The sequence below is a fragment of the Aureobasidium pullulans genome (assembly GCF_000721785.1).
Source record: "Aureobasidium pullulans EXF-150 unplaced genomic scaffold scaffold_9, whole genome shotgun sequence".
Classification (NCBI taxonomy): Eukaryota; Fungi; Ascomycota; class Dothideomycetes; order Dothideales; family Saccotheciaceae; genus Aureobasidium; species Aureobasidium pullulans.
This window is the reverse complement of record NW_021941029.1, coordinates 283,353-301,893: the sequence shown is the minus strand read 5'-3', so window position 1 is coordinate 301,893 and position 18,541 is coordinate 283,353. Positions and strand designations below refer to the sequence as shown.

The 18,541-nt window shown below is 50.9% G+C and overlaps 10 protein-coding genes across 10 annotated transcripts; 4 read left to right on the top strand and 6 right to left on the bottom strand.

The window, feature by feature from the left end:
- Positions 1-197: 197 nt before the first annotated feature.
- Positions 198-698, bottom strand: M438DRAFT_251876 (uncharacterized protein; the record flags this gene model as incomplete). Its single annotated transcript, XM_029899653.1, has 1 exon — positions 198-698. A coding segment is annotated over one exon (501 nt), but the record flags the coding sequence as incomplete, so codon positions are not given.
- On the top strand, positions 694-1,850 carry M438DRAFT_355270 (uncharacterized protein; the record flags this gene model as incomplete). Its single annotated transcript, XM_029907023.1, has 2 exons — positions 694-963; positions 1,407-1,850. 2 exons carry the CDS (start codon positions 694-696, stop codon positions 1,848-1,850), a joined length of 714 nt encoding a protein of 237 aa, XP_029760517.1.
- Positions 1,851-2,165: 315 nt separating this feature from the next.
- On the bottom strand, positions 2,166-3,378 carry M438DRAFT_355269 (uncharacterized protein; the record flags this gene model as incomplete). The annotated part of the gene is made up of 2 exons (XM_029907022.1): positions 2,166-2,523; positions 2,579-3,378. 2 exons carry the CDS (start codon positions 3,376-3,378, stop codon positions 2,166-2,168), a joined length of 1,158 nt encoding a protein of 385 aa, XP_029760516.1.
- Positions 3,379-3,998: 620 nt separating this feature from the next.
- On the top strand, positions 3,999-5,904 carry M438DRAFT_273658 (uncharacterized protein; the record flags this gene model as incomplete). The annotated part of the gene is made up of 2 exons (XM_029900652.1): positions 3,999-4,197; positions 4,253-5,904. The coding sequence occupies 2 exons, from the start codon at positions 3,999-4,001 to the stop codon at positions 5,902-5,904; spliced, it is 1,851 nt and encodes a 616-aa protein (XP_029760515.1).
- A 5-nt stretch (positions 5,905-5,909) lies between these two features.
- On the bottom strand, positions 5,910-7,513 carry M438DRAFT_345480 (uncharacterized protein). Its single transcript, XM_029905463.1, has 2 exons — positions 6,933-7,513; positions 5,910-6,877 (listed from the first exon to the last, which is right to left on the bottom strand). Exons 1-2 carry the CDS (start codon positions 7,456-7,458, stop codon positions 6,093-6,095), a joined length of 1,311 nt encoding a protein of 436 aa, XP_029760514.1. The 5' UTR covers positions 7,459-7,513; the 3' UTR covers positions 5,910-6,092.
- Positions 7,514-7,746: 233 nt separating this feature from the next.
- M438DRAFT_374460 (uncharacterized protein) lies at positions 7,747-8,326 on the bottom strand (the record flags this gene model as incomplete). Its single annotated transcript, XM_029908504.1, has 2 exons — positions 7,747-8,039; positions 8,131-8,326. The coding sequence occupies 2 exons, from the start codon at positions 8,324-8,326 to the stop codon at positions 7,747-7,749; spliced, it is 489 nt and encodes a 162-aa protein (XP_029760513.1).
- A 537-nt stretch (positions 8,327-8,863) lies between these two features.
- Positions 8,864-10,142, top strand: M438DRAFT_405572 (FSH1-domain-containing protein). Its single transcript, XM_029909795.1, has 2 exons — positions 8,864-8,973; positions 9,029-10,142. Exons 1-2 carry the CDS (start codon positions 8,910-8,912, stop codon positions 9,787-9,789), a joined length of 825 nt encoding a protein of 274 aa, XP_029760512.1. The 5' UTR covers positions 8,864-8,909; the 3' UTR covers positions 9,790-10,142.
- On the bottom strand, positions 9,883-11,751 carry M438DRAFT_296630 (uncharacterized protein). The gene is made up of 2 exons (XM_029901911.1): positions 11,009-11,751; positions 9,883-10,869 (listed from the first exon to the last, which is right to left on the bottom strand). Exons 1-2 carry the CDS (start codon positions 11,311-11,313, stop codon positions 10,152-10,154), a joined length of 1,023 nt encoding a protein of 340 aa, XP_029760511.1. The 5' UTR covers positions 11,314-11,751; the 3' UTR covers positions 9,883-10,151.
- A 293-nt stretch (positions 11,752-12,044) lies between these two features.
- Positions 12,045-13,716, bottom strand: M438DRAFT_273819 (uncharacterized protein; the record flags this gene model as incomplete). Its single annotated transcript, XM_029900666.1, has 2 exons — positions 12,045-12,162; positions 12,227-13,716. 2 exons carry the CDS (start codon positions 13,714-13,716, stop codon positions 12,045-12,047), a joined length of 1,608 nt encoding a protein of 535 aa, XP_029760510.1.
- Positions 13,717-16,133: 2,417 nt separating this feature from the next.
- Positions 16,134-18,053, top strand: M438DRAFT_345475 (uncharacterized protein). Its single transcript, XM_029905462.1, has one exon. The coding sequence runs from the start codon at positions 16,215-16,217 to the stop codon at positions 17,997-17,999; it is 1,785 nt and encodes a 594-aa protein (XP_029760509.1). The 5' UTR covers positions 16,134-16,214; the 3' UTR covers positions 18,000-18,053.
- Positions 18,054-18,541: the final 488 nt, after the last annotated feature.

Sequence of the window (18,541 nt, the reverse complement as noted above, 5' to 3'; positions counted from 1 at the left end):
AGGGCGTTTTCTTATTATCTTCAATCGTCACATATGTGTACATATATCCCAGTACATTGACATCTTCTTTTCTTTTTAAAATCATTATCTCATCGGTTTTCTCGTCTCATACGTGACTTCCTTCTATTGTGTCGCTCGAAATGAGGCTTGACCTCTAGGCTTCAGGCTCGTCCAAAGTCCAGTAGATCTCTGGGGCCAATTTCTCTTCTCAGCACATAAGCACCCTGCGGAGTAAGTCTACGGTAGTAACGCTCCTCCATGTGCGTCTCCCTGAATCCCCTCTTCCGATACCACTCCCTAGCATCCTGACTAGCCTCCCAAACATGGGCCCCAACAGCGTTGACCCCGTGTTTCCGTATGCCTCTCTCTATAACCGCGTGTAGCAGGTGGGTCGCAACACCATAGCTCCTGTACGGCGATAACACACCCAGTGTAGAGATGTATAAAATCCTGTCTTTGGGCTTGGCTTGTGTTGATGGATCTGGCAGGATGCGACAGCGTATTCCTCCTATTACTCTTCCTTGCACCCCTCCTATTACAGTGCCTTGTTGTGAAGAAGCGGTTGTGGGATCATCATGCCATATTGCGAGGATGGTGAGGTCGGCGGCTATCGGATCCGAGAGGATTTCCTTGTAAAAGGTTTGGGGGTAGGGGATTGGTAGGAGAAGGGTATTCAGGCGTTGAAAGGACGAAATGTTTGTTTCGTTGCAAGGGACTAGAGAGATGTTCTTCACTAGTTGTTTCTCTGGATGTGAGAATGGAAGGTTTGTTGTCGTCGTTGCTGAGGTTGGTTGTGAGGTCAGGGTGGGCTGTGGTGATGGTTGTTGCGGCGGTGACGATGAGGTCGAGACATGTTGGTCATTTGATGGAGATGGAACATCAGATGGTGTTTCCGGGGATTCTTGCTCCGTCAGTGAAGATGGAGCAATCGATTGCTTGACTGCAGCAGATTTCTTGAACCAGGTAGTAATTGATGTCTGCATGTTTTAGGTAAGTCGCTGGGAAGACGCGTACCGCGTTGGTTTGGAGTTTAATTGATTTTTTATTCTCGCAGCAGCTTCCTTCCGGAGGTGGGAAGTTCGGCTTGGCATCGACATCGCGGCAGCAGCAGCAGCGAGCATACAGCGACGACGACGATTTGACCTTCAGCGATTGAACATTTCCCACACTTCAGTCACATTCGCTCAACATGGGTTCCGGAGGATCCAAGCCGCAAGGCTCGCAATACGTCTTTGCTGCGTACGATGTACAGTCCAATCGCATGCGATAACATCTTTACTGACAAGCGCATCAGAGACAGCCCCGTCAGCTTCTCGCCGTCCGTCGTCGACTCGCTGCAAAACAGCTCCGAGGTACTAGGATAATACACATGACAAGGGAGAGTCAATTCTAACCGAATCCACAAGACCGACTCGACCCGCTCGCGCAACCTCGAACTTCAAATCCAACAGCGCGTAACAGCCGAGCTCGAGCGCATCCGCGACGAGGAAGCCCAACGTCTTGCTCAATACACTGAGCGCCTCACGCCATCTTCCGAAGAGCAATCCGACGACTCGTCTTCGCCCTCGCTCAAGGAAAAGATCTCCTCCGCTCTCACACCTTCGTCATCGCAAAACAAGGACCGCAGCAACGACAGTGTCTCGAAAGAGGTCGCCGAGTTGCGCAGCAAGCTCGAGCGTCGCAAGAAGCTCGATCAGACCGACGCTTCTGTCGAAAAGGCAAAAGATGGTCTTGTGCAGTGTTTGAGATTGAACGACCGCAGGCCTTTGGACTGCTGGGAGCAGGTTGAGGCTTTCAAGGCAGAGGTTGCTAAGCTCGAGCAAAAGTTCGTTGACAGAACTCTGCGATGAGCTACTTCATTGTTCCGCCTGTCTTTGATGTCCTAGGCTTCTTCAGGGAGTTTGAAGCACGCAAGCCTAGGAGATTCGACGACATTGGCAATTGCGAGTTCTAGGACGATTGTCGAAAGACACGATTATATTGCACTACAAAAAGCAACCACTACCTGAGCATATCCTGTTCTCTCATCTTGCCTCTACCTTAGAATCACCCTTATCTTCCCACATTTTACTCATGTATAAATTTCGTTTTGATGCTTGTACCGATTGATTCACACATATAAATAGCTACTCTTACAATCTGGTAGCCGCCCTTGCTCTAACGATCTATCGCAGAGCATGGATATCGCTTGTGATCATACCGCGTAGGGTCTTGATACAAGAATCGAATTGCCTCAGACGACTGACTGCTGCGATCATATCTCTGTACTTGTATGCGCCGAACCACTTGTCCTTCTCTTTCTGCCAAGGCAAGTCTTCAGCCATGTCAACAAGACCGCCAATTGACTTTTCTGCTACGTTGAAATATGTGAACAAATCGGAACCAACTTTTACCAACGCCTTCCGTAGGGTATTGAGATCGTTGATACTGGCCTCCAATTGCTTCTCGTCGGAATCGGGGTGGCGGTGAATGTGTAGTGCGCCTGCAGCCCGCTTGCGGATCGACATGTATTCGTTGAGTTTACTGTCTGGTTGTTAGTTTCTATGTGTACTAGATAGAGCAGAGATATAATCCTTACGCAGTGATAGCCGACTGTTCCGTGTGCAGGTGTTGAACACTGTCAAGAACAAGTTTCCTGCTTGAGAACTTCTCAGGCGACACTCTGGTATATTGGTTGACGAACTCGCGGTACAACCCTCCGCTCATACCCTCCAGATCCGAGACTAGCGAGGTGAAGGTGGTCATATTCCTTCCTCTTTTGATCACAAGATCCCAAGCACGGGTTCTGTGAGGATCATGTTTGCTTTCGTATTGGCCAGATTTACTACCAGACCAGAAATGACTCCAGAGTCCTGGAGCTGCAGCTGCACCAACACCCAAGCCATATTTGGCACCATGCTCGAGGCTATGCTTCACACCAAGGTCTGCAGCATTCACGCCGTAGTCTTTGACCTTGATGCCGTAGTCTTTAACTGCACTGACGACGTTTCGATGTGGTAAATATGCTGCTGAAGTCGGCTGCATAGCGGATGACGAACCAAGGTTTGTGATTTTTGCCGCGTTCACCTCTGAAGGCGATGAAGCAGGAGGACATGGCTCAGGGCAAACAGGGGTGAGGTAATTTATATATAACACCGCTGCAACACTGGCGAGCACAAGCTTAAGTAGAAAACGTAACACATCGTCTCCAAATATATCGGAAAGACTGGCTGTGGTTGCTTCTCCAAAGGTTCCGGTGTTGATCTTGGGAATACTGTCCGAGGCCTTCGTCTTGGGCGGCACACTGTCATCTCGGCGAGAGCCCTGGTTCGCTGCAGGGCCTCCGAGCCACACTGCACCTTCAGAAGCATTGCTGCCGGTATGACGGCGTTTGAACATTGTTTGATTCTCGGTTTCGTTCGGTGATAGATGTGAACAGCCTTCTCAGTGAGTTGTCGACAGATTTGAGAAGGAACAAAAGACATGGCTGCGCTGTTAACTAGAAGAAGAACCGAAGCCATGATGGTAGACAAAGCCATTGAAGCGTCCTGTTGTTCTCTTTGACAAGCTGCTTCCGCATCCGGCAAAAACTGTCCCCTGGTTGTTTCCGTCACACCTACCTTCTAGAAGGACTTCGAGTCAAAGACGAGAAGCGAATCAGATAAGAAATGTATGGGCTCAAAGAGGAGCAGAGTCATTACCAGCCTGCCAGCACTTACCGTGCCGCACACAGGGCTTACCTTTCCCAGATGTTGTATCCGGGTAAAATAGCAATCTACGTGACCACGAACAACGGGTATTTCCATGGTCAACTCTGATAGATGCCGATGCATATATGTTGCTAGGTAGGGTACTGTATTGCGGGTTGGCTGAGAAGGGTTGAAGTTGGGATCAAGGTCAACCCCGGACAAATCGGACTTTGTCGGCCGCAAGGGTCTCGCAAGGGCAAGAAATTCTGACCATCAAAAAATCCAAAGTAACTTTTGAAACTTACCATAATCAATCAACGACAGGATATAATGGCCAAAAAGAGAAAGGCATCCTCCGCTGGAGCGACCAAGGACGATGTACCAGATGACTCCAACAAGCGCACGCGCATGCGCATCAAGACGTACGAGGATGTGGCGGGCTCAGACGACGAGTTCCACATCAATCGCGACAAGATTATGCTCGACGATGGTCCGGAGGCAAAAAGGAGAAGAAAGGTCCAGGAAGATGGTACAGTCTCTCATATATATGCGCCAACATGAACAGTCGCTAATGCAGATTGTAGAGGAATTCCTCGAACTGTCCGACGAAGAAGTTCTAGGATACTCGAGCCCTTCGGAAGCCGAAGACGACGACGAGGACGAGGATTTGGAGCAAGCACCAGCCAAGAAGTCAAAGAAAGATGCACAGGATGAGGAGGATGATGACGAAGACATGGGCGCATGGGGTGAATCCAAGCAAGACTACTACAACGCCGACGCCATCGAGACGGAGCAAGATGCACTGGACGAAGAGAAGGAAGCTCTGCGCCTGCAGAAGAAACAGCTCCAGGCCATGAGCGCTGCCGACTTTGGATTCGACGAGGCCGACTGGCAACAAGATGAGGAGGAGGATGCACAAGACGGCGAGATTGTCACAGAAGTTCTACCTCAGCTCGAGCTGGACGAGAAGATGACCCCCAAGGAACGCCTGAAGCTTCTCAAGACACGCTACCCAGAGTTTGAGCCTTTGAGTAAGGAGTTGCTCGCCCTGCACCAGACATACCAGGACCTCTCCGCCGTCGAGACGCCATCACTCGCTGTTCACACCAAGCAGCAAGCAGCTGCCGCATATCTCGCCTCTCTGACCATGTACTTCGCTCTTCTTACGTCGACCGCCCAGGACTCGCAAACCAAGGGTCTCGCTCTTTCTGCAACCGCCATTCGCGACCACCCCGTTATGGAGAGTCTGATACAATGCCGCGACCTCTGGTCACGCCTGAAGGACTTGCCGGAGGATGATTCAGAAGACGAGTCCGCACTGAATGGAGCCGAAGAGGAAGAGATGAGCGAGTCAGAAGAGGAAGCCCCCGTCACCATCCTCCCCAAGAAGACCAAGAAAACCGCCGCCGAACGCGCAGCCGACACCGTCACAGCAGCAGCCGAAGCCCGCCGTGCCGAACGCCTACGCAAGACCGAAGCAGACTTTGGCGACCTCGACGCCCTCCTCACCTCCCGCCCCAAGAAATCCGCCTCCAAGAAGAAGTCAGCAGCAGCAATCGACGAGAACGACTCTGATCTTGGTGAAGACAATTCGCTCACCGCAGAAGAGCTGGCGGAAAAGGCCAAGCGCAAGAAGTCGCTCCGTTTCTACACTTCGCAAATCGCACAAAAGGCAAACAAGCGTGGTGCAAAGGTCCAGGGTGGAGACGAGGATGTACCGCATCGCGAGCGTCTGCGCGACAGACAGGCCCGTCTCAATGCCGAAGCAGAAGCAAGAGGCAAAAGCTTCGACCGGGACCAACTGGGCGAAGACAGCGAGGACGACAATGACCGTGCTGTTGCCCGTGAAGTACGCGGTGAGAAGGGCATCGACGACGAGGAAGACTACTACGACATGGTTGCCTCGAAAGCAGCCAAGAAGAAGTCAGACAAGGCTGCCGAAGCCGCTGCTTTCAGAGAAGCCGCAGCTCAAGGTGGTAGGGTTATCGAGAAGGAAGAGGTCGGCCCCGACGGCAAACGAGCCATCACATATGCGATTGAGAAGAACAAGGGTCTTACGCCGCACAGAAAGAAGGATGTACGCAACCCGCGTGTCAAGAAGCGCAAGAAGTTCGAGGAGAAGAAGAAGAAGCTTGCTTCCATCAAACCCGTGTACAAGGGTGGTGAAGGAAAGGGTGGTTACGGTGGTGAACTCACAGGTATCAAGAAGGGGTTGGTCAGGAGTACCAAGCTCTGATGAGATGTCTGATGAAAAGAATAGTTGTTTCTCTGTTGATAGCAACATTTTGCATATACTCAAATACTATTTGTTTCCCCTCTCTGGTCGTTCCTGCTGTTCCAGAAACGGAATCTAGCTTTCTCCTCGAGCCATTCGTTATCCTCCTGTTACGGCAAATTCTTTTCGGGTAATAGGAGACATCGACTCTAACCGGCGCCGCTGAGGCCCATGAGCGCACCGACGGCCATCATGTCTTCGTCTCTCTCCGCTTGTGAAGCACTTGCTTGTTGCGCATTTGCCGTGTGATTTGCGTCTTCAAGCACATCATCCACGCTCATATCTCCTGGGCTTGCAAGATGATCGATCTTATCGTGATCCTCCCTCGTCCACCAAGGAGTACCTGACCATTCCAGCTCCTTTGATTCAGGGCCCCATACCTCATCCTTCATTTCTCGTAGAGTTTCCTCGCCCAGTTGTGTATGTGCGAGCTCGCCTTGTAGTACACCCTCCAGCAAAGCTTCCTTTGCGGCCCATTCTTTGCAACGGAGGTCCTCGAGTGCTTCGACTTCTCTTTTTAGCGCATCGCCTTCGCTTTGAGCCCAATGAAGCTGACGTCTAAGTAGGCGCATGAGTTGGTTCGCGGGGATCTCGCTCTCAAACTGCGAGAAGTGGATGTCAGGAGGATATGTGATCATGAAGCCTGCCTGGCCTGTGATAGGATGACGAGCGGGTATGTATTGAATGTTGTCCATAGGTGGTGATGGGTCATTCGGGGCCTGTGTCGACATGGGAACGGGGACGTCTGGGGCGACGGGCTTGACTGTGGGCTTGCCATTCATTGAGAGCCGTAATTTGGGGCCCTTCTTGGGCTGTCCGGTAGCCGGATCAATGGGGTTGGCGTTTGTAATGGCAGCGCGTGGTGGTTCAGGCTCGTGGACGGTGCGCATGTGTTTGGCGAGGGCATCGGAGCGAGTAAAGGAGCGGTCGCATTCTGGCAGAGGTTAGCTGGATTGGTCCTTTTAGCAGGAGCGTGCAAGGTGGCATACCTGGAAGATGGCAGAAGAAAGGCTTCTCCTTGGTGTGACTCCTCATGTGGGCTTTGAGAGCATAGCCGCTGGGATGATTGGTGCCTTTGCGAGCGCAGTCTCCCCATTCGCAGGTATAGCGTGCTCGCTTCGGAGCAATGTGGTCGTTCTGGACGTGTGCAATAAGCTCGTCGCTATTGGCCAAATCTCCCACACTGCAGCCTTCCCATGCGCATGTCGTGACCTGGTCTGCTCTCATAGCGAACTCGTCTGCGCTTGGTGACCCTGGAGCCGATCCCTCGCTGTCGCAACTGATGTCTGCTTCGGATTCTTCCATCGCATCACCGCCGGTTGCCATTATTGTACCGCCATGTGGTGTACCAATGTGTGCCGGTCCGCCTCCGGTGCGTCGTTTCTTACTAGGTGGTCCTGCCGTGTCTGTGTCTATGCTGGGTCTGGCAGATCGGTTCGGTGTGCTGATGTGGTCGTCGGCTTCGTCCGACGACGATAGCGACGACAATGGTGATTCCGGAAGCATATCGCTCATGGTTGATAGTCTGGTGATGGTCTTTTGGAAGAATTACGACCAAGGTTGGTAGATGCTTCAATAGACTTGCGCAGGTCGCATCGAGCTGTCGGCCTTCTCGGCGTTTTGAGAAGGAACGCCAGGGTCGCGCCTGCCGTACTTGGTCAAATCATGTTGTTTATCTTGACTCTTCATTTTGACCAGGCTTGCATTCAATTCGATCAAATCCATTCCGATCGCTAGTTTTGCTTTATGACGCTTGCCCATATATTCTCACATGAACCAAAATCGATCCCTCGCGTAAAGACCTTAATGACATGCCTTCCCCCATCTCCTCAGCCTGTAATAGTTCCACGGTAAAGGTACCAAGTATCCAGCAGCAATGCTCACTATCGCAGCAGTCCAGAATCGCGGATCCTGGAGAGCTACCACACCACCCGTCAAGTGGTAGTCAACGACATTCTCGGCCATTTCCATCGCTAGCATTGAGATAAAACTCATTCCCATTGCTGTCTTGAATGCCATGTTGAGTGGGAACTTGTCTTTGCCCCATCGAAGAAGACCTGTTTCCAGTGCGACTGAGGTGCTAAGACCAGATGCCACTAGTGATTTTCATCAGCGTCTGTTGAAGTGCGCGGTATCGTGATTGCTGTGAGGCACTCTCAAATGGAAGTTTATTGGATCATAACTTACTAGATAGACCCATGATAGTACCCATTCCCAACTCTGGCGCATATGTTTGCAATGCCCATAAAGCAGAGAAGTCACCAACGGTGCATCCAACAAGACATCTAAAGGTATTGATACCTGCTCGTTTCCATGTCCCTCGGCAGGTCCAGAAGGCACGTTCGAATAACGATAATTGAGGCTTTGTAGGCGCCGGCTTCATTTCATTACTCTGCAGTGTACTCTTCTTCCTCCGATTGTAGGCTTCAGTGGTCTTTGGGCCGAATGTAAATGTCGAAGTATGCTTTGCTTTTAGGACACAATTGACAGGATAGCGGTGACCGAATCCTTGCAATCGGCATAAAGATGAGGTTGACACATTCATGTTCATTGATCTAAGACGGCAAGTTCTTAGGGTTTGATGGAAAGTGGTGATGATTGCTAGAAGAAAACGGTACTCTACTTGTACTGTAGTCGTCAACTTTGAAAGCCTGGCCGCAGAAACCACGCATGTCTTGGATCATAAGCTTCGGATTTCCAGGTCTCGTATTAACCAGAGTGAAGTGCTGTACATTTTTACACCAAATGTTGGTCTATACGCCTGAGTATCGCACGAACATGACATCGTCTGATGTGAGGTGAAATGGTTCAAGTAAGGAAGTCGAGTGTCAAACCGAAAGAGGAAGTGACAGACCGCCACCAGCAGAAGCGTCAGTGCGGCGATCATGAGAAACACTGCTTGACTCACGACGTCCTACTATCTATTTACAACCTATTACCACCTTGGAATAAAGTTATAATCAATCATGCCGTCTCAGTCGAAGTCCAACAATACCAACTCCAGAAAGTTGAAGATTCTTATGCTTCATGGTCAGAGAGATCACACATCTCATCATGACGAAACTCGCCACTAACTCACTCGAAGGCTATACACAATCTGGCCCCCTATTTCAAGCCAAGACCCAGCGTGTGAAGAAATTGCTCGAGAAATCACTTGCAAGCTCACCTATCAAGACCGAATCTCCAATCTCTGGTGTTGAACTCTTCTACCCAACCGGACCTTTCAAAGTCACCTCGGCGGATATGAATGGGGTAGAAGTCAGGGAAGAGGCCAACGGATGGTGGAAACTTCGAGAGCGAGGAGAGATGCAGGAGGGAGTGGAGGAAGGATTGGCTCGTGTGGCAGAAGTGCTCCGGGAACATGGACCAATGGATGGTGTCATGGGCTTCAGTCAAGGAGCCGCTCTCGCCGCTATGGTGACATCCCTACTCGAAACAGGAAGATCGGAAAGCTTTGCCAAAGTCACTGATGGTATGCCCTTCCCTCAGACCTTTGCCGAACTGCAACACCCACCGCTCAAGTTTGGCGTCTGCTTCTCAGGGTTGTTAAACAAGCATGCCAAGTATGCTGCATTCTACGAGCCAAAGATTCAGACGCCAGTGTTGCACGTTTTGGGTAGCATGGACACGATAGTGGAGGAGAGTGAATCACTGGCACTGGCAGATCGGTGTGAAGATGGCGGTGCTAGCATGGTCATCAGACATGCAGGCACGCATACTGTACCCACGAGCGAAAGGGACATTGCAGCAGTCATCCAGTTCATCCGTAACGTATACCCTGGCGGCAACACGACTGCAAAGAAAGAGGAGGAGGAAGACGTATTAGACATGGACATGCCATTTTAGAAGAAATGTGCTTGCTTCACCCGATGGAAATGATAGAGACGCTTCGATAGAGGTCATCAGAGGTGTATCCGGAAGACTGAAGAGAGACATTACATTTTTCGATCAGGTCTTTGCATTTCGTAAAACGTCGTGACTAAGAAAATATCCAGATCTTCCCGAACCGTCTCTCAACCCACCAAAATCCTCAAATAGCCAAAACACAAGACAGACATTAGAAAGACGAAAAAGCTGTATGCATCTAAAGGGAAAAGGAACAGAAGAGAAAATAAGAACGCACGCATGAACCAGCAGCTTGCAAGCAAGTATATCAAATCCGACCGTCGCCCGTACTTGATTTCTTTAATGGACAACACACAAGACATTTAGTGCTCGTCGTACCTGGCAGAATGGTAGTATGAGTAGTCTCCGTTGATGGCTTGAGCCCAAGCATCCCGGATGTGATCCTTGTCTCCACTCAACAGCATTTCGGCGATTTCTGTCAACAGTTCTCTGCTGACGTCTGGCACGAAGTTTTGCAGCACATCCGAGTGACTCCAGAGAACGATAAATGTCTCGACCACCAAGCCTCTTCCGATAGAGTCAGGAGGCAATGACGGGTAAAGTAGCTCGATAAGCGGTCGGACAATATTTTCTGATGAAGATGCTGAGGGTAGGTCGTCCTTGTTCTCGACCAGAGCAGATGTCTTTGGTGACTTGTTGTTGTGCATGTTTCCGATACATTGCAAAATGCGGTTCATGACCTCGTTCTGGAAATCCGAGTTTTGGACCTTTTCGCCAAAAATGTAGGCTTGCAGTAAGTCGATATATGTATCATAGCCGGCGGATCTTGAGTCCAGAGCTGCATTCGAAGCGGTAAGGTCCAGGGATGTGATGCTCTTCTTGTCATAGATGTAGTGGGCGTATAGTTGAAAGACGATGGGATCATCTTCGGGTAGTTCGAGTGGTGCGTCTTCTTCGATCTGCTTTTCTAATAGCTCGGTGAAGTACGGTGATGAGGCGGCAAGGCGGGCGGAATGAATGTGGAAGTCTTGACTGTTGGTCAAGCTGCCAACACGTACAAGAATAGGCTTCGAGAATGCGCTAAAGCAATTGAATCAGCTCCATACAATTTTTCCGTTGACGTGTATGTTTTTCCGCTAGACGAGTCCAAGTCTATTCACAACCAGTACTCTCACTGATAAGAACATCAAGATAGGTAAACAAGCAAATAATCACCTACCTTTTCTTAATCTGATCAGTCATGGCCAAAGAGAGTGCACTTTCACGTCCGCGACATATGCGCTTGTATGGCCGGCCACTGTCCTCATCATCGTCTTCAATAGCTTCTTCATCATCCATGTCCAAGTCGTCGGCGGAATCCATCAGAGCGTTCTCTCCTGAAGCGACAAGCTCGGCGATCTGTTTCTCGCTGGGACTGTCGATTTTCAAAGCCGCATCATCTCCGTGAACACTGCTGTTACTGCGTGGGCTGACGGGCATTTGAGCGCCTGCGGTCGTTGCATCTGCTGATCTCTTTGTCGCCATCTGCGATGGTGTGATTCGTTATCGGTGTCCGGTGGGAGGGAATCGCTCGTCGTCTGCGTATACAATCTTGACAGGTATGTGAAGAAGGCAGAAATATCAGTCTAATCAAAATAACAACACGGACGGACACGGCAGTCACGTCAGACGCTCGCGCACTCGACTAGCCCTGCGCATATTAACCCTTGTCCGTGGCAGAAAACGCCTACGCCCGCCCACCAAAAGGTCAAGAGGACGGGTTGGTGCTCTGCCGCGTCAACTCGCGGGGCAAGATTGCTATTCCGGCGCTAGGTGCGAATGTACATGCAGACATCCTTGTCCCAAGCATGCGCCGTGGTGGTTGGCAGCTGAAAACATGTGCAATTCACGAGACTCGTAAATCATGCGCACAAGCCTTGCGATTTTCACTGAACTTGTCGTTTATTCATATCTGAGCTGATCTCTATTGCGAAAAAAGAGCCTCGATCCCTGGATGTCGTGCAGAGTTACCTTGATTTCGAAACGCCCACCCACTTGGCGAACTCCGGAGCGTTGGGGTTTCATCGTATTAGGTTCAGCATCGCTTAAACCGTATCTCACAACGTCCGCCTAAAGTGCCTCTTTTTCTGCCTCTCCGGATCTCCATGTGCCTGTTCACATGGTAACAATGTGTTTTGCGAACTCTACTTTTGGACTTCTAATGCCACGCATACAATAAGAACATCGGGTATCGACACTCGGAAAGACAAACAGTGCTAGATGGCGGGAGCATCCCAGGCTTCGCGGCGGATCTTCATGAGGTTTGACTGCTTGTGCGGGAAACTGATCTCGCGTTCTTTGAAGAAGCCGACTTCTTCGCAATACTGTTTCAACCTGTGTTGGTAATTGTCAGTCTCGACTCATCCAGAAAAGAGGATAGATTCTCAACGCCACTCACTTGATGTTGTCGACCCTCGGCTCTAACATCACCGATTCTGTTCTGGCGTCTGCGAGGAAGCAGAAGTGTACCAATGCGCTCAGCCAGACCTTGACACGGTGAGGGCCTCTAAATTTCTGCTCACCAACCAGAACATGCAGCCCGCGATCATAATCCGCCACTTGATATCCCAGGTATGAGCCCAGTCTATCCTCCTTGACCCAATAGATCTCGAAGTAGCCGAAGGGCTTTCCGTCAAAGCAGCCAATCACTGGAATGGAGTGTTTGTTCGTCAATCCAGCCTTCAGAAACTCTTCCTGGTGGGAAAGAGGGCCTTGTTCGCCCCACGAGTATGCAACACGCTCATCATTCATCCACTTATGCAGAAGATCACCGTCGCTCATTTCATGGTTCAAAGTGCCAATGGTTGGGACGTGCGAATCGCTGGCACTGGCAGAAGCACGAAGCGGAGAAGCTCCCGGGGTCGGATCTGACACTGGACCGATGTGCTGCACAGGTCTTTTGGACAATGATGCAACGCGAAAAGAGAGATATTCGCCAAGGCTGGGGATGTATCTTGTGTAAAAAGTCTCGCCTTGACGAGGAGGTTTGGGACGCAAAGGATGGCGAACGTTGTCAGTGAATATGTACTGAGCTGGAGCGGGCGGGTAAAAGGTAGGAAGATGCGAAGATGACTTGAATTGGCCAGGAGGTGTCCAGAGACCATGGTTACCGCCAGTAGCAGCCACAGGGCCGGCATTGTCGACAATCGAATCGGGTCTACTACTAGGCACACCGAGAGCAGGCGAGTCTGGTCTCGAATCAAGGTGGGTATGCGAGACCAAGGCAGAGTTGACCTGCGGGTTGCTGGTGAAGAGATAGATGCGAGGGTCAAGCTGCCAGAAATGGCGTCTGGAAACAAACATGGCCGACCAACCATCCGGAGTATTGGGATCCAAAGAGGTTCCAACTGCAGAATCCTCGGTAGCGATCAAACCCATGCGCTCCAATTTTTGCATCAACTGTTTTCCGCGGAACACACCTTCGCGGTTGATGTTGATGCGCCATTCACCCTTGGGTCTTCCTGCCTCAGCGGTACCCTGAGAGGTAGAGTTGGTCATCTTTGCATCAGGCTCCGGCTGTTGAAAGTACCAGTACAAAGTAGCCCATAGCATCATAGCAATCTGTCGGGTTGGAGAGGATGCAGGGAATTGAGAAGGAGTGCGCTCATTAGGCGGGTTGGAAATACTGGATATGAACAAATGATCACTCTGTAGGGATGGCTGCCTGTAGCTGTGAACGCGGTACCTTGGTGCGCCAGGGAGTTCGGAATCAGCGCCCGGGGTGATTGGATGCTCATTGTCTTCGCTCTCAATGGTGATAGTCCAACCAGGAGGGAAAATGTTTTGGTGGTTGTGAGCATCGACCGACTTGAAATACAGACCGCCGAAGACAGGCGTGACGGACAGGTTATGGCCGTTGGGCAAATGCACAATGGCTGGTGGTGCCATGGTTGGGTTGTGTGTGTGAGTGGATCGTGGATGGTCTGCACGCGGTTGATGGATTTGATGTTGCTGACCAATGACCACCACAACGGCTTTGACTCGTGATAAGAATGCGAGATGAGAATGGAAGATGCCCGACCCTGGTCAATAAGAGTCCAAAATGGATTGCAGCAAGCAACGTGACGAATAAGCTGATGTGGAAGAAGTTCGCAAGCAACACACTACTAGATGCATCTATCAGGCGAGGTTGTTCGGCAGAAGTCACATCGAGGCAGGCGCGACTCGCACGAGTCATCTAGGTGGACGGTGACGAACGACAAGCTCGGGCCCGCACGACAACGAGACTCGGGAGTGGCTTGGGATGGACGGCGGGTGAGCCCAATGAGCGACGAATCTGCTCAAGCAAACCAACTCCGGTCGTATGTTTCCTGGCGGACAAGATTCTCGTTGCGGAATCCAACAACGGTGTTGCGCGTGCCCGTAGTCTTGCGGAGACGACCGTGAGAGTGACGCGAAGAGAAAGAGGACGGAACGTCGATTCTTCCCCAATCCCAAATTACGGTGATACGGCTTTGCTGAAACGAAGGCCCGCGGTCTTGCAAAAGCTTGTCTGTTTGATTGCCCGAGTGAACATCTTCTGTCGATAACTAGACATGATGCCTGTCGAGTGAGATCGCGACCAGACAAGATAGCGACTCCCCTCGACCGAGTCCATCACAGTAGCACCGATCCACGACGCTGCCGATCCATCGAGGATGGGCTCTTATTTTGGTCGAAACCACTCGCCAAAGCCGTCGAGCGAACGCGCCCACTCGTATACACACAGCTACACTTCGTCGTCGCCTGTATCGCAACTAGCCCCTGTCCTGCCGCCTATACCGAGCATTGCTGATGTCGCCGACGATGCACCTACAACGGGACTCGGACTCGATGGCGCCTTCAGCTTCAATCCCAGTCCACAACACTCTACGCCCTCTCCAGCATCAAACATCTCGACGCCATCGCCACTACGAGATGCTGCTGCAGCCCCCGCCGTGCGACCACGAAGTCTACTCCAGGGAAGGGCAGTGACAAGCCCAGTGGGTGCGTTGCCCAACTTTCAGCAGACAAACATGTCGCCCTCTTCCCCTTTGGCCGCTCTCTCCGTGCCCTACTCTTCGACGACCGCCCAGGCCAAACCTCGAGCTGGAAACCGTCCTCTACCCGCCGAGTCAACCGTGAATGGCGTCCCGCAGCATGCAAAGGCGTCTAAGCAGAGACCAGAATTACACTCGAACAAGTCGTCCAAGGGCAAGTTTAATCTACTCAACCCTGTCAATCTGCTTATGCGGAGGCGCTCTGCGCAGGCGGTTGAAACCCTCGAAAAGACGACATCCAAGAATTTGGCCGTACCTCCCATGGACCTTCCCGACGACTACGACCCACGTATCAGAGGCAAGGTCGTCCACGACTTCAGCGCCCCGAGGACTCGCCGTACGCCTTCATATGATCCCAGCTTAGCAGAGGCTTCACCCAAACCATCAACTGCAAATGATTCGATCAAATCACATCAAGACTCGATTGAGCGCGACCCCAAGAGGCAATCAGTCCAACATACTCCCGTCTTTGTCGAGCACATTGATAGTGCACCCGACGAGAACCGTGTTCATGCTGAAACATTGGCGAATAATGATTTCGTCGCTCGCAACTCGTGGCACCAAAGTGGAGAGTCTCTTGACATGCCTCCTTTCGGTCGCCGGAGCCAGCTCTTTGAGGAACAAAGTCATTCCGAACCTGCATCTGATTCTCCGCATTCTGCCATGAGCGCTACAAGTGGTCCTGGCTGGCAATATCATGAACCCGAACGTGTCTATTCTCCTGTGTCGCCCGAATTTGCTCCCGAGTCTTCGTCTGCACCTGAGCGCCACGAGCTCGAGTCTGATGGCTTCGATCAGCCGTCACCGTCGATTCAACAGCATCCCCAATCGTCGCCCAATCTCCTTCCAAATCCCTCCAATATCCCAAGACACATGGCCAGTACAGCTTCGCGTTTCAGCTTCCAGATTGCCAACGATTCGATAGCGGAAGAGAAGCTGTTGGAAGAAAGGCACAAGCTTCGGCAGTCGAATGTCGCTCAAGACCCTCCAACCTTTGAGCATGATGAATACGATGAAGAAGAAGAGGACACATTCGACGAGGACGCAATGTACGATCATGATGAGATGGAAGATACTTCACCAAATGGTCTTTACGGACACCCAAATTCTGGCTTGCCTGAAAGGCTTTCTGCCATGACTTTGGATTCCCATCAAGACCACATGTCGATGGCTTCTTCGAGCACTCTGTATTCAGTCACCGGCCCACAAACAACACAACCGGTTTTCCAGAACCCGCTTCGCTCGAACCCACCTCTAAACCCACTCCACCAGCATCCTCCTGGCGCCTCTCAAGACTCAATTTTGATTGAACCTCAACAACAACCGGCCAGTCCTTCTTCGGTCAACTCTTTCTATTTTGATGATGGTATGCTTGACCAACTTGACGATGTCCAAGAAGAGGAGGAACATGACGAAACCTTTGACGAAGGCAAGTTCGACGATCCATCATATCTGAAGAGGCCCAATCAACCAGCTCACCTTCACGAATCTCCCGCCACCTCGTCAAACCGTGCTTCTCCAGGAGCTCCTGTTCACAATGTTAATGGTTATCCATTCCTCATTCAAAACCCCGGAACCGGTCATTTTTCTGCTGATTCGCCTTTTTCTGAAGGCTCTTCTCAACCCGGTGATCACCAACTTGATTCACAAGAGGACGCAGCACGACACGACTCTCAACAAGGGCCACCTGGGTGTCAGAACCTTGCTGCATATCACAATGCTTTAGCAGAGGCGGCACACCGGGCTGCTGCTGATGGCAAATTTACGAGACAAAACAGCATCGCTGCCTCTGACTCTGTCTATTCTGAAGATCACGATGAGCAGGTCGAGAATAACGATTCTCGTCAAATGCAATATCCACAACAGATGTCTATGCCCATGCCCGCACCCATGCAGATGCAAATGCCGATGCAAATACCTCCTCAATCCCAGATGTCTCTTCAGTCGCAAATGCAGATGCAGCAACAGTTACAGCAACAATTTCAATTGCAACAACAGATGCAAATGCAGATGCAAATGCAAATGCAGCCTCAGATGCGTCAGAGCTACATGTCGGGCTCAAGTCATGTTTCTCGTGGCTCCTATTCAGCCTTCGACTTTGGCTTCAGCGATGGTGCAACCATCGAGGACACTTTCTCGTCTCCAGAATTTCCAAATGACGATTTTGCTTTCGACGACTCTGATCTGATCTCCGCTGCAAACTCGGAAGCACTTGCCAATGATGACGAGGGCTTTTATAGCCAGGAATTTGGATTTTATGCTAGAGCACGTCCAGGAGGCGATCCTGACACTGTTGAAGCCATCAATGGTGGCTACTTCGGTGCACCCGGCATCGAGATAGTACGACAAAAGAGTGTCAAAGAGCCAAATCTGACTCCCATTACCGAACGCAGTGAGTTCAGTACACGAAACTCATATATTGGTCCCTTCAGCCCTCTTGCCGCCGCTCTCCCTTCGCCCGGCTTCCCGCCCTCTCACATGGCAGCAGCACGCATGAGTCCTCTTGCCTGGCAACATCTACAAGAAGATGAAATGACCTTGGCCGATCTTCGAAGACTCAAGCAAGGCGCATTCGGTAGCAGCAGCAACAGTGTCAATTCGCAATCCTCGTCCTTTGGCATTCCAGCGCCCTACAGTCCCACTACTGCTGCACAAAATATGCCTGGTGGCTATTTTATGCCACGCGCTGGCTACGGCGGTGTTCCCATGGCATGGCAGCGTAGTAGTGACAGCAACTCGAACTACAACCCCTCCAATCATTCCTCCAGTCCGGCGCCCACCTCTCCTGTCCATGTGTCCATTCCCACCGGCATGAACTACAGTCAGACCCCACACTCGCCTTTACAACCACCGCATGCCTTCTTTGTCCCAGACAATGTTTCAACTCCCAAGAAGAGTTCTCCGACTCTACACGAATTGCCAGGAACACCAGTTACAGCAAAAAAGCCTTCAGCAAAGGACGTGGCCGCTGCCTCTGAACGACAGCCATATCAAGCACATTCGAGATCTGGTAGTGGTGCAGACAACATCACTTATGTTCGTGAAGAAGACTCTACAGGTGGCAAGCGTTGGGTTCTTGAAAGACGACGTACAAGCGAAGCAGGTCTACTCGAGCTTATTGGTAGAGAGGTCGTCGAGGGTGGCCGCATTTGATCCAGGTCTTGATATTTCACTTCTCTTCCTGCCACATTGATGGCATATGGTGGCCGATCTCTTTTTCTGGGTGTTGATACCATGATACTGCGTTTTAGCGATAACTTATAATATGTCCTGACCTTTTTTCGAATACCCCATGGCGGACACATCAAACTGCTTGTATAGAATGATTTTGAAATGAACATACGCTTCTAACTCGTGAACTCCACCTCATCAACATGCATTACTAAAGTCTTTCAGAGTATCAACAAACATCATAACATGTCAATCATCAAGAGTGTCACAAAGTGAGGTGTTTTGGATGCCAAGGAGCCACCACAGACACCCCACTCGTACGGTCTTTCCTCCTTCTGTCCTTTCGAATGCGGATTTCCTCTTGTTCATCTATCAACACTCATGCGAGTAAGTCTGTACTGTCTCCTGACATCTTGCATTCGGTAACAGAAGCCTCTCATGTCGTCGGAAAAAAGCCATCTGCAAGCATAGTAATGTTTACTCGTCTTCTCTAAGCGCCCAAGCTGGGCACCCATTAGCCCTGA

What these genes read in the sequence shown, in the direction of transcription:
- M438DRAFT_345480 (XM_029905463.1), bottom strand. Translation starts at nt 7,458, where the DNA reads ATGAGCGATATGCTTCCGGAATCACCATTGTCGTCGCTATCGTCGTCG. An exon ending in TTTCTTCTGCCATCTTCCAG is followed by an intron (nt 6,878 to 6,932) that starts GTATGCCACCTT and finishes AACCTCTGCCAG; the next exon opens with AATGCGACCGCTCCTTTACT.
- M438DRAFT_405572 (XM_029909795.1), top strand. Translation starts at nt 8,910, where the DNA reads ATGCCGTCTCAGTCGAAGTCCAACAATACCAACTCCAGAAAGTTGAAG. An exon ending in GAAGATTCTTATGCTTCATG is followed by an intron (nt 8,974 to 9,028) that starts GTCAGAGAGATC and finishes ACTCACTCGAAG; the next exon opens with GCTATACACAATCTGGCCCC.
- M438DRAFT_296630 (XM_029901911.1), bottom strand. Translation starts at nt 11,313, where the DNA reads ATGGCGACAAAGAGATCAGCAGATGCAACGACCGCAGGCGCTCAAATG. An exon ending in ACTGATCAGATTAAGAAAAG is followed by an intron (nt 10,870 to 11,008) that starts GTAGGTGATTAT and finishes CAATTGCTTTAG; the next exon opens with CGCATTCTCGAAGCCTATTC.
- M438DRAFT_345475 (XM_029905462.1), top strand. Translation starts at nt 16,215, where the DNA reads ATGCTTGACCAACTTGACGATGTCCAAGAAGAGGAGGAACATGACGAA.